We start from the raw sequence: 16,116 nt of genomic DNA, 5'->3' as shown, positions 1-16,116 counted from the left end.
ACCGTGACACGATCCGAACCGTGAGTTTTGTGATCCGCAACACCCCTAAACCATATGGGGCCCACTTGGCCTTGCTGGCTGGGATGTTACTTAAAAAAATAAATTCAGAGAAAAGTAATGACATTTTTGTTCTCTTTTTTAGGAAAATAACTGAAAATATACTTTATCGTGGTATATTGTGATTTATATTGTTATTGAGATATCAAATAATACATTTTTTTCCATATTACCCAGCACTACTTGTTACTGTTATTTAAAAGGAGTCTGTTACTTCACAATAAGTATATAAGTACATTCTTAAGTACATTCTGCAAAAATGTTAAAAACGTATTTACTGATAGATGTAGCCCTGTCTTGAATATTTACCTAACTGTATTTATATTCATCTGCAACACTAGAGAAAAAAAGTCTCTTTCTCAGGATTTTGTTCTTTAAACTCCTTTTACTGATGGTTTTGTAACCTTAACATTTCACTGCATCTGTTGGGATCTTCTTGTTGGTCACAGAGTTCAGACTGTAATCATGTTCTTGTGATTTAGCATTAATTATTACTGCCATGTTCATCATTTATAAGATGGACCTTGACTTGATCTGGTGGTTCAGGAAAAAAAAAGTTTTAATTATATATTGTACATTTGTCCCTTTTAACATTTTTCCACACTTGAACATTGCTTTATACTTACAGAATTGTAGTATTATGAATAATTATATCTTATTCTCTTTCCGGGATAAAGGGTGGCATGCCTCAAAAATACTGGCTACACACATTTATGCATCTGCTGTCAAAAATATTCATCACTTGTTCTATAGGAATCAAGGTCTATTTCATCAAGACTGACATAAGAGAGGTGTTTATTTCCAGACGGCTGATTATGCTGTTTGTTTTTCAGCGTTCTCTCCTTTCTGTGATTGCAAAGCAACATTTTTTTTCCCTTTTCGGCTTCATCTCTTCAGTTATTATATCTCAGCCATTAATTTCATAATGGTACGTATTAGTGAGTTTTTTTCTTTTTTTTTTCAAAAAGAAAATTAAAAGACTTTTTCTTTTTCTTCAAATTCGTCTTCTGGTGTTGTGTCTTGTCTCTAGGGCCCCATTATGCTACCTTTGCTTGAATGGCCTGGTCTCAGTCTGATGGCTGCTGACTGCTGATGATGGATGAGTTCAAGGAGAAGCAGGAGATGCTCCTGTGTTGTCTTCCCACACTATTTTTCCTTCTTCTAAATCAGCAAAAAAAAAAAAAAAAATACTCTAAAATCATAAGCAGAGCAAATTGGACGTGATGCCTCTTTAACTTTGACTCAATGTTTCAATTATTTCAGCTGGAGGTGAAGAAGAGGTTCTAGTGAGAGATTGAGATGATCGGGGGTATCCCCTAGAGCAGAGATGGGCAAACTTTTGGAGTCATGGGTCACAACGGCCCAAAAGATTTCCCAGAAGGGCTGAACCATGAGCGGATGCGTGGCGTGTGTTGTTAGCTACCTCCTTAACCCCTACATCGCTAGTATACAAACCACTTCTGCTCCAAAATTACTCACATTTAGCATCTACTTAAAAGCAAAAACATAAGTGATATTTTTTTTTCATTGCTGAAAATAAATTCAGGCATCAAGGGGTTAAGAAGAATATAACATGGAATCTGGACAAAAATATGCTTTAACTATGATTAATATATATTTTTAAATGGAGCATTTGAATGATCAAAATATGACTTTTGACTCAGAAAACACACGTGAACCTCAGAAAAACATCACATTTTCAGACATGCAAAATAGTTCAAACAAAGGTCATTTTTTTAGGCAGGGAGACACCATAATTAAACGGTTCAACGGGCTGCATATGGCCCCCGGGCCGTAGTTTGCCCGCACCTGCCCTTGAGGGTAGAAAGAGGTGATTGGGGCAGACTTTAACCGACATGTGGGTGAGAGGTGGCGGTAGAGTTTCTGACTGGACTTGATAAGAAGTGTGTTGGTTCCCATTTTTAAAGGCCTTGTGCAGTGGCACATTTTTTTTTCAAATTTAGAAAGTCAATGGAACTTGGAAAACGAATCTGATAAAAATATTCACTTAAAAGGATCCAGCGCGATTTTATTGATCATTTTATGGTCGTGCACAGCTTTAAATTTGGGTGATAGGTGGTGATGGGCGGAGGCTGCGCGTGACGTCACCTCAGGGATCCCAGAGTGTAAACAACAATGGCGGACGGTTTGAAATCTGGTTTATTTACAAAATAGAACCAATTTTTCACGAAAAAAAACACAGCGATTAACAAATGCGATGATGTTTTTGTATCTCAACAGACTGTAGAGATGAAAATAAACATATAGTCACAATACATTAAAAAAAAACTTCAGCAGCACTTCCACAGCAGAGTCACTAGCTTCAGCAGCAGAGTCACTAGCTTCCGTAGCAGAGTCACTAGCTTCCGCAGCACTTCCGTAGCAGAGTCACTAGCTTCAGCAGCACTTCCGTAGCAGAGTCACTAGCTTCCGTAGCAGAGTCACTAGCTTCCGCAGCACTTCCATGGCAGAGTCACTAGCTTCAGCAGCACTTCCATGGCAGAGTCACTAGCTTCAGCAGCACTTCCATGGCAGAGTCACTAGCTTCAGCAGCACTTCCGTAGCAGAGTCACTAGCTTCCGCTATAAATATTGGACTAAAGCAGCCAATGATAAATAAGGTGCTCCAAACTTTTCTAGACTAAGAACAAAAAAGTGTGAAGAAGAAGCAGACAAAAGCATAAAAAGTCATAGGGGTGGTGATGATTAAATTCCTATGATTTGATGGGAAAAAAAAAAAAAAACTGCACAGGTGCCGAGGCTTATTTTGGCAAATTGGTAGAAAAAACTGCTTTTTGCCCGTGGCTCTGCCAGTTACTCATCATGCTTCTAAGCAGTCTCTCTAGAGCTGTAGTATAAAGATGAGTGACCATAATAACAGCATGTGAGTGCTTCTCTCTAAGCACAGCTTTCATTAACACTCTGCCATCTTGATTCACCGTGGTAGTTCCACATGAAGCATCTGGGTACTTAGTCAGTGTTACTAAGTTTGCCTCTGTCCTTCTCTTGGCCACCGTGAAAGTGTGATGTATATGAAGTGGCATTATGACAGGCTAACAGGAGATGAATCAAACATGCATTATCTGGACTTGGATCTACGAACATGACAAGAAATCCCAAGATTTTAAAAACCAGTGAGTACAGTATAATTGTTCAGGCATTGCCTAAATGTTAACTACAGACTTGCTTTTTTAAAATGGCTTTCAACCTTATTTTCTTTTACTGTATTTTGCGCTCTATAGAATAGGGGTGTACAAAAATATTGATTCAGTAAAATATCACTATACTTCTTTTGGTGATACTTGTATCGATTTAAAATACTGCCAAGATGTATTTAATCTTCAAGGGTTTTTTTCTATGCTGAAAAATATTTTGTTGTGAATATCAAAAAAAGTTTAGTGTTAATAAAGTATTTCTTAAATTACCAAAATAAAAGCACTATGTAGATATGCTAAAGTTGTTAAAAGCAACTTGTAAATTAGGTACAGTTGCAGAGCTCATTGTTCTAATTATTAAATGAAATATATATTACATTTATGTGTGAAAGTTGTGTTAATATTCCAATAATGTTTTTATCTGAGTCATTATTTAAAAAAAAAAAAGTAAAATTTTGTCTCTTGCGCTGTATTTGTATATATCACGATATGTATTGTATCCGGACATGTATTGCGATACATATTGTATCGCCAGACTCTTGCTAATACACACCCCTACTATAGGCCACACTAAATTATATTGAATTGTTTATATTTAATCATATGTGCATTTAGAGGTGCACAGAACTATAAGGCCCATTAAGCAAGTCAAAAGAGTCAGGGATAAATCTTTTAGTAGCTGCATTTCCATTATAAATATGCACAAAACTATCAAAATTTTAGAAATATCGAATAAACACAATTTTGCATTCACACTGTTTCCATTAAATCCTAATTGTACAAATAAACACAAACCAACTAACGGCAAAAAGAAAAACCTGAATTAGCCAAAAAAGCTAGCATGTAGCTGAAATATTAGCTTAACTCCAAAATAGCCTAAAAAATCTTAGTAAATGCCAAAATAGTCCAAAAAGCTAGCAGAATGACAATTTTAAAAGTTTAAACTGTAACTTTTAAACATAATTATTAATAATAAAAACAGGCAGGAATATTATTCCAGAATAAATCAACTTAAACCTTAAATGGCTTTCAATACTTTACTCTCCATAAAAATATATTTTTTCAAAATTTTACAAGTTAGAAATAAGCACAAGATAACATAGGGCCAGTAATAACAATAAAATAAAATGAGGGCCGGATAGAATTACCCGGAGGGCCGGATCCGGCCCCCGGGCCTTAACTTTGACACATGTGCTTTAGAGAGTCACGAGGATTTTAAACTGTCTGACAGACGCACCACAGTCTGTGAGGCTGAAGGTTATGTGGGTTTGAGTGGGTGGTCAGCAGCACATTAGCACCTCGGGGAAATGCACTTTTCCCATTTCTATTCACCTTGAATAATCAAGAATTTCTCAAAAAAAAAAAAAAAAAAAACCTCAGAGAGTGCTATCATCTCTGAAAAATACTTCAGTCTGCTGTTCTGGAGTGGTTTATCACTGATGGGCAGGAGGATGGGAGGAGGAAACCGATCACTTTGTGGAATAGTGAGAGAAAATGTCCACTTCATGATAAAGAACATGGAGGATTTTGGATGCAAGACGGCGCGTTTACTTCCAAGTACCTCAATCATCCATGTTTATTAAAAATTTAGCCTAACTCAAGTATTTCACTCGCCCAAGTAAAATCATTGAAGAGATATCTGAAGGAAATATATTTTAATTTGATTTATAAAGATTTAATAATATAGACAGAGTAAAGTTTTATTGGCTTTTTTCTCCTTAAAAACTTTTAAATAATGAAATCATTTAGAGTGGAACAAACATTTCTTAGCAGACACCAAATTACTTTTTATATTGGTTCCTAATTTAGTTTCAAAAAAAGTGACCAAAACAATCTGCTCCCTGTAATTACACACATTTGCTGAGCTCCTTTACATACTTTTAAGTATAAAAAACTATTTTCCATCACTTTCTTCTTGTTGGGGAGAAATTAGTTTTAGAAATGATTTTTTCCCTTCGTTGTATGCAAAGCACAGATGGAAGTGTAGTTGTTAACACGTCGTTGTATTTGTGGTGTGTTGGTGAGAATCCAGCATCCTGGACTTTAAATCTGGCTTTTTCTTTTTCTGTAAGTGCCTCAGCAATGCTTGTTGGAGAGATTTGTTCTCTTCTGGGCTCCACACCACCTGCAGCTCATAATTCCTCCTGTGTCCTCTGCATCTTTGCTGGAAGCAATAAAACAAATTTAGCTGCAAAAACTGAACTTAAAGCATATTTTTATTTAAAGTCGTTTGCTTGACTTGAGTTTCCAAACCATTTCTGAAACTATGAAGACATGTGACTCACTAGCTCAGGAGACTGCAACCTTTGACACTAAAACAGCCATTTGGTCCAGTTTCTTACTGACCAAAACCCAACTAGAGCCACACAGTCCCTCTTACTGGTTTGGAATAAAACAATTAGTGGAAATTAAGCCTTTATTTATAAATATTGCTTTAAAATGTTCATGCAACTATATTATACAATAATTAAATTACAACAACTTTGATATATTTTACTTTAGACTGCAGCACCTATAAGTTCCTTTCAAAATAAGATATATCCTGTGTCAAATAACTAAATAATCTTTTATTTTGCAAAGCTTTTGGCACTTTCTTTAAAGCCAAAGAGGCTTTGGAGCCTCAGGCTGCAGACCCCTTTAACACTTTAAGACCCTTCTGGGTTGATTTATCATTTACCACAATCCTGTAGGAGCTACACATCCTTTAAAAAAATAAGATTTTGTATTTATGTTATTGTTATTTTTATTTTTATGAGAAATATAAATACACAAGTATATTTTTTTGCATAAATAAAACAAACTTAAAGAGAAAATAGATTTTTTTTCCCCCAAATATGAAACAGTTTATAACTTTTAATGGACTCTATGCACGGAGCTGTGTGACGTATTTCCGGTTTCGAATAAGACCGCTTACTCTCTAACTATATGTGTGGACTTGGCAAATCTCTGTGTTCTTTCCCTGGTATTAGTTTATTTTCATTATTTCTTACATTGTATGTTAATTTATAATTATATGTATACACAATGACATCGAAAAAATACGACAAATACAATTTAAATCCTCTTTGCATTTTATTTCGGGGTATTTTACTAGAAAAACAAACAATGTGCCTAACATAATTTATAGTGATGTTGTTAACTCCAAAAGACATCTTTTAAAGTCCAAATACTCCACTATTTCCACATAAACAACAGCCCACGGCTCCAACCGGAAATGACTGAGCATTCATATACTGAATGCGGAAGTAGGTCGTGCATATAGCCGATAGAGGTTCACTAGACTGTCTTTCAAAATAAAAGACTTCCTGTGTCACAAAGAATCCTCTCGATGGAGCTAATCTAGTGGTAGGTAGTGTAATGTCAGCAGTAATTAAAAAAAAAAAAAAATCCTAAACGTTTGTGTTGTTTCTTAGCTAAAAATGAATAAATCTAACCTTCTAAAATTAAAACAGAACTAATCAATTGTATTTTTAGAACCATGAGGCACATGTAAAACACTGGAATTTGTTAAAATGTTTAGTTCTTGATTATCGAGAGTTATTTATATATTAAGTTATTTTACCTTTTTTTAACTGTACAGTGACTTTTTTGAACTAAAAGCTTTGTAATTGTCTTTAACCAGAGAGCCACAGTGGAGGGGTAGGAGGGCCTCTGGAGCTGCAGGATGCAGAGCCCTGACCTAGCTGGTCAAAATTTGACCTGGTTTAGCTTTCAATGTGAGTTTAATGATGTTTTGTACCTAGAGCCCAAAATTTTGAATGAAAACTACACGTTAGGAATAATGCCCGATAAAGTCCGTTATAAGAGATTAACACATGATGCGGAGGCCTGAACTATCCAACGGTTGCTTCTGCGAAGTGCTTAAATCTCTCATAGCGCACACTTTGAAGGGCATTAAGCCTGGTTCATACTGGACGCAGAAGCACTGCGAAGTGGCGCGGAACGGAATCGGTTTCCATTTGACTTCCTTGTTACCCTGTTCGGACCACTCCGGTCGACGTGAACATAGTTTGAGAGTAGCTTCTAATTTCTACAGAAAAATTTATATTTCTGGCTGGTATTGCTTCTGCTTTAACGTCCCATGTATTAAAATTCAAAATAAAATGCTTTTATATATTAAAAATTTGTATCTTTAAATTGTGAATGGAAAAAACTGGGTAGAAGTTAGGGTGAAGACATCTGGCTGTAACGGTAACAAAAGTGGGAGTCTGTGTTTGTTGTAGGCAGTCTGAGTAAAGCTGAGTGACGAGAGGAATTATGGGTATTACGAATATGATTGAATGGTTGTGATGACGATAAGTGAGCTGGGATTGGAGGAGGGAAATTGGAGATTTAATAGAGAGATTTTCGCATGTGATAGTCACTGTCATTCCATCACCGCTCTTCCTCCGCCTGGCTCCTCGCTTTGCCTCAGTCCCTCCTCTGCAGCCTTTTTCTTTCTCATCTCTTTCATCTTTTTTCCGTTCGCTGGGCTCGGCCCGTCTTCACTACTGTCCTTTCTGTTCTCTGAGAGGAGCCTAAGTAGTCACAAATAGTCCCTAATAGCCTCCAATGGAGATGAATTGATCCTCTTATGAACCGAATCGATAGGGGATTGCTTTTGCTGCACACTGTGGGATCTTGTGCAGGCAGCTTTAATTAAGTTAATAGTAAGCCAGCATTGCTGGAGTTTTATTGCAAGTAAATGATGATTATAGAAACAGAAAAATAACATAAAGTTTCAGTTGGAAAGCCCGGGAGGCAAAAGGGCGCATATTCACTTCTGATTTCTTTGGATGCTGCTGCCCAGCCATGACTCTCTCTGTGTGACTCATAAAGCCTGTCTGGGTGTTTTTATATATGTGTGTGTGTATATATATATACATATATAAAATATATATATATATATATATATATTATATTTATATACATATATATATATGTATTATATATGTGTATTATATGTGTATATATATATATATATATATATATATATATATATATTAGCCTCTCTATTCCCTCTCTCCATCCCTCTTTTACTTCATGTTTTTCTTGGTTTCATCCCGTCCAATCTGACCCACATGATCCCCGTCTTCATCCCTCCATTTCCTCCTCGTCATCAATTACGCCGGTGAATCTGATCTCATAAAGGTGAAAACTTCTTAGCCAAAGAACAACGGAGGGGAGGATGAAAGCAAGAGAAGAGAGGGTCAGACGAAAGTACCAAGGACACAAAAAAAGGTAAAGGTGAGATCCAAAGACATGGAAATGGAGACAGAAGAGGCATAAGGAAAAGAGGAAGATGGCAAATTGAGTTAAAAAATGAATAAGGCAGATCAGGTAATTTGCTGGTTTGTGTCAAAACATATCTGGTAACAGATGAATGCATATTAAATATGCAAAAGATGAGGGGAAGTAGAATAGATGATCTTGGGAGAAAATGAGGGTTTGGATGGATTATCCAAGGATATCTAGGCACCAATTCATTTCTTTTACTTAATAACTTTATCTCTTCGTCTTTCCTATCATCTTAATTTTTTATACATTCTCATTCCACGCCTTTACAGTATGTCTCAATCTTTGAGTTTATTTTCTGGTCTGCTCGAGATAAAAGAGGCTCTGCGGTGTCTCCTAATGGTCACACAGTGGCTCACCGTATGGAGCAATGGAAGGTCTTTGATAAACTTCAATGGTTTATCATCATACAGAACAGAATCTTTTCCCAAAGCCCATGAAGGCACTCTCTGCTGTCCCTTTCATCAGCTGCTAGTCTGTACGTCTCAGTTCATCAGTGGCTCCATCTCTGTGTTGCCTTTAGAGAGTGTTTAAGAGTGAAACAAATGTACAAACATTTCACATATTGGTTTGTAGGTACATAAAACACAAGAAAGTATTGAAGATATTGGTTTAGAGTTCTAAAAAAAGCATATTGTATGAATAAAATGTCACATCAATAGGCTTGTACTTCAAAGAAAAGCCAGTTTATTGGGTCTTTACCACAAATGTAACCACATGCATACACAGAACATAGAAAATGACACTGAAAATAGGACTTTTTGCCTTTTAATGGTGATTCTTGACAGGATTTTCTCATAAAAAGTTGAATTTGGGAAGTACACATGATAAAAAATGTCAAGATTTGTTCTATTAACAATAGTAAATACTGATTTGTATTTGTTCGTCAATTTTCCACATTTCTGAGATGATAAAAGCAGTTTTTTATCATCTGTTTTGAGTGACCTTCCAGGGACATAGACCTGTCAAACACCCCGAGGTTTCTGAGACTCGACTGGACAGAAGAGCTTGGAAACCCAAGGTGTTGTCTGAGAATGAATTTTATTTTCTGGGGGAAAAAAAAAAACAATGTCTCGGTTTTCTGGGTGTTCAAGACTAAATGATTATTATTACACAACCATATTTTAATGCTCGTTAAACAATTCAACAAATTTTGTAGTTTGTAATAATCATTTTCTGGAAAAGCTGGATATCGTCTGCATATAAATGATGTGAAATGTGCCTGAATTGATTAATATGCTTCCCAAGAGGAATCATACATAAAATGAATAAAATAGGTCCAAGTACAGAACCCTGGGGAACTCCACAAGACCTTTTTTCTATTGCAGAGCTTGAGAAACCAACAGTCACATTAAAAGTTCTTCCACTAAGGTATGAAATAAACCAATTTAAAACTGACCCAGAGAGACAGGAGTCATTCTGAAGACCTTCAATTAAAATATTGTGGTCTACTGCTGTGTCAACAGTAGATAAAAACAGACAAAAACAGAAGCACAGCAACAAAAGCCGAAGCACAACGACAAAAGAAAAAGCGCGATGACAAACAACGAAGCACGACGACAAAAGCCGAAGCACAACAACAAAAGACAAACCACGATGACAAAAGCCGAAGCATGACAATAAAAGCCGAAGCATGAAAACAAAAGACAAACACAACGACAAAAGCCGAAGCACAATGACAAAAGAAAAAGCACGATGACAAAAGCCAAAGCATGACAACAAAAGCCGAAGCATGACGACAAAAGCCGAAGCACAACAGCAAAAGACAAACCATGACGACAAAAGCCGAAGCATGACGACAAAAGCCGAAGCACAACAGCAAAAGACAAACCACGATGACAAAAGCCGAAGCATGACGACAAAAGCCGAAGCATGACGACAAAAGCCAAAGCATCACAACAAAAGCCGACTTTGAATTTTGTCGTTGTGTTGTAGCTTTTGCATTCATGTGAGCTGTGCTGGCCACCGTATGTCTGCCATAATGAAAAAAAAAAAATCAAAAGAAGAAAACACTCATTTTTAAAATAAATTCCAAACAATTTAGTCAAAGCAAACACTCATTTTTCTTGTTGGTTTTCCAATGAAGGCCTGGAGTGCAGCAGTAACCTGAATGCGAGCGCACCAGTGTCCAAACAGGCAGCGCGAGCATCAAATGAAACATCTCTCTGCAGCTTCAGAGCCTGTCGCAGCAGATCCCACAGGAGCCGGCACGGCAGCTTAAAGCTCCACCCGTACGCCGCCGAATCTTTCATCAGGCTCCTTCCAAATACTATATCTGCTAACATATCTGCTTCTGTGCTCTGAGCACACCTACCATATCTGTCCCTGCAGAGGCAAAGTTGTTGAAAAGCCAGGGAGATTTAAGACCTTCTGAGGAGGTTCTTCTGCCGTTTGATGGGTGCAAGGGATGCTGGGAGTGGGGAGCGTGTGCATGTTTTGGTCTTTTGTCTGTGGAGAGGACAGAATTTCAAAGAACACTTCAAGACAGCTGATGTTGTTCTGTTGTAATAATTTCACATGAAAAGGCGATTGCAGGACAAAAGAACAGATGGCCTGGAATTAAACCTGGATTTTTACTGGTTCCTATACTAACCCGGGTCAAGGAAAACAAACCCACAAACAATCAATGCTTAGCTTGACTGATTTCATTCAAGTGTGGTTAGTTCTTTGCCTTGAAACTCCCCTAAACATGCTTTTGTGCCACTTATTGAGCGTGTTTTTAAAGGGGGGGTGTCTGTGTGCAGCAGCTGGGGTGAAGAGTGTTTATATTATTGGCAGTGAAAGAGGGCCCCCAAGGGCCTGGTGGGGCCTCTGACTTCCTATAATGGCTCATGTATGGGTGTGTGTGCACGCTTGTAAGGGAGGTATACAATTGCAGCGGTATGTAATTGTCACACTTCTCCGTTCCACAATGACGGAAATTTACAGGGGAGGAAAAAAAAACTAAGAGAGTGGAACAAAGGAGTCCCCGTCCGTCCGACACAAACACTCACTAACACATTGTGGTGCCAGCTGAGCCCAGTGTGTCCAATAACAGCAGGTGCTGTCAAGTGCGAGCATCCCAGACCTGCCCTGACATGGAAGCACACACAGTAAAGGGTGGAAGGGCATATATCACTCCCCTCGCCCGTTCGTTCGTCCTTTTCTGCTTCGTTTTCCAATTCTCACCTAAAATTTGTTGGGGTTTTTTTTGTCAAGATGTCTTTTTTGTGTGTATCTGACTCTGCGCTGCCATATGGCCTCACATCGGGGCATCATAAACTCATCCATGCAGGATTTTTTTCTGTCTGGGTGTGAAAAGAGCGTGGGGATGAAAATTGGACCTTTGAAATATAGACTACTGACTCTTTAACACTTCTAGCTGAGAGCATGCAGCAGCAACAACAAAAGTAACTTTAAAATTTTCTTATTTCTACTTCTTCTCTTAAACCATTCCTTTCTTTCTGTCCTGCTTGCACTCAATGTGTCTGCGTATTAGTATATTTAGCAGCACTGCATTAAATGCTGCACCGACTTCATTAACTATCTCAGCATGAGGCTCCAGTGATTGAATGATAATAAGCTCAAACACACATTCGGTCCTGCGAGCTCAACAGCAGTGTGTGTGTAACTAATTGCAGGTTACTTCATTATGATAAAGTGTTTGTGAGTTATGACAAATTCAGATTAATAGTCTCCACAGACCCTTTCAAGAGTTAATTACCGTGGTGGGAAGAGTTTTAAAGAAAAAAGGCTCATTTTAAAGAAAGGATAGTTTAAGAGAACTCAAGAAAAACTAGAAAAGTACTTGCTAGAGTGAAGGTTTTTTTGCTGAATGAGTCACTGAAGATGCTGAAGCTTTTTGCTGAAAATGATGACACAATTTACTTAAATTTTTAAAGTGCTAAAACTGCTGAAAAAGCAATTTGCAAAATGTTAAATGGGCTAAAAGACAGGAAATTTTGTTAAAGAAATAAAAAAGAGTGCTGAAGTTGACCTAAATTTCTAAAAAGATTGTAGTAAAATTGCTTAAGAATCCCTAATACATGCTAATTTTGCAAAAATATTTAGTTTGTTGCTTAAATATGAGCTAAACTCAAAATTAGCCCCCAAAAAATAAATAAATACTAGCTAAACTCCAAAGTAGCCTACAATTCCTCAGTAAACTAAATTAGTCAAAGACGTTAGCGTGTTGCTAAAATAGAAGTTAAACTCTAAATGAGCCTAAAAAACCCTCAGAAGTTAACAAATTAGCCCTAAAGGTTTTCATGTTGTTTAATAATTAGCCAAACTCCAAAAAAGTTGACTATTTCAATAGTCGATGAGTCGTCGACTAATCGCAGCAGCCCTAAATACAGTCAATAGCTAGAACAATGACATTTTTAAACATTTTCCCATTTACATTTGTGACTCAGAACACAGATCACAAAGGAATTCAACAGTTTTAAGGAATTTTACTTGTTCACTTGGTGAACTGCACCTGCCTCCACTTTTAAAGCTGTGTTCACAACGCTTCCAGTACGTTCAATGAGACAGATAGGTCGAACTTTGACCAATCAGGGACTCGGATTTGGTAGTGATGTATAAATGTCGTCCCTTTAAATTCACAAAAGTGCCAACCGTTTGAAAACTGATCATGAAGGAGAAATGAAGAATTGTGGTTTGTGCCCAGACAGAATTATACGACAGATATATGTCAAGACAGAGCTGTGACAGAAATAGCCAGGAGCAAGATTCATGAGATTTGCACCGCTTCAATATTTTGCACCAAACCTCTTCCATCTGTAGGTGGCGCACACGCGCTCGTAAACAGTAAAAAAAAGCAAAAGGATAATCCAGTATGAACACCATGGCCTAATCCAGGGGTGGGCGAACTACGGCCCGGGGGCCAATCAGATAAATTCGAAAAAATGAAATCAAATTTGAATAAAATTGAATAAATTATATTCACAATCCCTAATTACTGTTTTATTTTCCTTGTGTTTCCTCATAGATTTCTTAATATGGAATCATTGACCTCGGTCAGAAAGTTATTCTGCATGCATGCTTTTTTTTTTTTTGGTCGTTTTTTTTAAGATGTGTTGTTTTTCTGAAGGTTTTGTTTAATTTCAGAGTCAGACAAGCATTTTTACGATCATTAAACAGCACACAAACGCATCCCTTCTGTGTTTTTCTCTGAGGGACATCCTCCCATTGGTGCTGTTGGCACTAAAAGGAGAAAAAAGAGTGAAAAAAAACTCTAAAATGTTCAAATATTTTAATCATAATTAGCATGTCTTTGTCCAAACTCCATGTTTTTTCTTCCTCTTATGAGGTGAATTACCAAAATACGCCACACATCTGCTCCCGGTCTGGCCCCTGTGCCAAATTTTAGAACCATTTGTGGCCCACAGATGAAAAAGTTTGCCCTCCCCTGGGCTAGATGCACCTTCAGGAATGCGTGTTTAGTGTGTTCTTGAACATGCGTCACATGGTGGTGTGAACGTAGCTTCATTATGTAATCCAAAAGGTTTCCCTGGCTCTAAAGTGTTAAAAAATGGTGCCTCAAAATTTCTTTATTAAACACACAAATTTCTCTGTCTTTTATGCCAAAGTTGTTGCTTTGTAATTTTAGCTGCAGATTATTTCTCAGACTGTTCTTGTGTTTAAAAAATAACTAAGGCCTAAATCAAATTTTTTTGTCTGTTGAACTCTATAAATGGGGCTTTAAAAGTGCTGACTATTGGTACTTGACACATTTTTGACAAATTAAGATAAACTTGTTAATTTCTTGAAAATATAGTCATGAAACTGCTGTGTGCTGCCCCCTAAAGGTTGAATCGAGGTATTACATTTGGATTTCGTGATTGGTCAAACCAATTCCCAGTCATGATCTATAGTAGTAATATCTATAACAGTAATGATAACACTCCAGCCCCCCAAGCCCCACCCCTCACATTTCGGCCTCCAACTTCCCTGTTTGGTTACCCTTTAAAGACTTCTTCATCAGGAACATTAAGATTAATCTCGAATCAAACAACCAAAACACAGACGATAAACCTCTTTGACTGCAGTGTTGTCTCTGTCTCCTCCTTTAGGTCAGTGTTCTGGAGCGTCAGGTGATAGACTTCCTGGGATACCAGTGGGCTCCCATCCTGACCAACTTCCTCCACATCATCATCGTCATCTTAGGACTCTTCGGCACAATCCAGTTCCGACCGCGATACGTCACCGGGGTGAGTTTTACGCCCACCGGAGACAGAGATTTCCCATCATGCTCCTCAGCCTCTCATTAAGTGATCCTCAGGTCTCTGCTTCCAGTAATGAGGGCTGAATGTTATTGGAGTCACTGCTTAATGAAGCGAGGGCACGCGCAACTGAAATCGAAAGGAGATATTTTAATAAGTCTGCAAATTTTAACATCTTTTTACTTCTGGCTGGGTGGTATCTGGCGGAGGATTTAATTAAATTAACCATGCAGAAGTCTGTAGAGAAGCTCTCGGCCTTCACAGCTTCTCAGAACACCTTCGTATTAAGCAAAACAATTCAGGCCGTGAAGCTGCGTAAATCCCATCTTTTATTCATTCCTGCGTGGAACTGCATTCCGTGTAAACGCACAAATGTCTCGATCCGTCTCTGTCTCATTTGATTCAGGAGATCAGTCGCTCTCATATCAGGTGTTTGTGTTTCTCTGCATTCTAACAAAGCAGGAAGTGAAGCTCTGTCGTTTTTCTCCACCTTGCTGAAATCAGGATGCCACACGTTGCTTTTTCGTAAACGCAGCCACCCAAGTGCTGTCGGATCATCTGTTTATCTGATTGTTTGTCTCTGTATCTGCAGTACGCCGCCTGGCTGGTCGTGTGGATGACCTGGAATGTTTTTATCATTTGTTTCTACCTGGAGGTCGGAGATCTTTCAAGAGTAAGGAAAAGTCTCTTCTTGTTCCATAAATTCTGAGGAGGAATAGCTGTCTTGCTCTATGAGGGGGAGTTTTCCCGCTGTCTCATTTACACTTGCATTCCCAGAGATTCTGGTTGAAGGCTCAGGCAGTCAATAACTCCCATGAAAAGGCCAAAGCCAGCCGTGCATTGATCCTCTAACAAGTGTTGCTGTAAACCCTATTGTGTAATCTTGCTCCTCTGTGCAATAGACCACACTGTCTTTTATAAGGCTAAGAAATACTTTCTTTAACTTAATTTAAACTGGAGAGTCTGCAACAAATTTGACTTCATAAACTATAAAAGGTAAAAATATTACATAAAATATTCTTGGTAAATACTAGAGCTTAACATCAATAATCGATTCATAAAAATATAAATCGATTTAGCACATAAAGCTAAAATCAGCTAGCTTGATGCTAACGTTTAATGAAATTTCCCATAGGACGGCTAATGCTAATGCTCGGTTGACGTTAACATACATTGATGACTTAATAAACATCTTTATTTACTCACAGACAAGAATTTTTCAAACTCTTTTAAGAATAAACATTTTAAAGTAACCATTTGTGATATAAAACAATGTTTTTACTCATACTTTCCTCTTGAAAAATGTGTAATGCTATAGTGCGATCGCCACCTAGTGGTCAGACTGAAACGTCCTCCAGGAGAAGCAGAACAATGTTTACAATGTTAATGATCTGAACATTTTAGTTAGAACTTCTCCTTTAGAGA

The 16,116-nt window shown here is 37.7% G+C and overlaps 1 protein-coding gene across 4 annotated transcripts in view; it reads left to right on the top strand.

Annotated features, from left to right (window-relative positions):
* The window catches only part of nkain2 (sodium/potassium transporting ATPase interacting 2), a 100,810-nt gene that overhangs the window by 34,707 nt on the left and 49,987 nt on the right, over positions 1-16,116 (top strand). For all 4 annotated transcript variants that reach the window (XM_024291409.2, XM_024291408.2, XM_024291407.2 and 1 more), the window contains 2 exons: positions 14,542-14,679; positions 15,284-15,364. In XM_024291409.2, coding sequence (XP_024147177.1) covers positions 14,542-14,679; positions 15,284-15,364 — 219 coding nt within the window. The remainder of the gene's footprint in view (positions 1-14,541; positions 14,680-15,283; positions 15,365-16,116) is intronic.

The sequence above is a fragment of the Oryzias melastigma genome, linkage group LG24, assembly GCF_002922805.2.
Source record: "Oryzias melastigma strain HK-1 linkage group LG24, ASM292280v2, whole genome shotgun sequence".
NCBI classification, from domain to species: Eukaryota; Metazoa; Chordata; class Actinopteri; order Beloniformes; family Adrianichthyidae; genus Oryzias; species Oryzias melastigma.
Note: the sequence above shows the minus strand (reverse complement) of the source record. Positions and strands in the feature narration are given on the sequence as shown.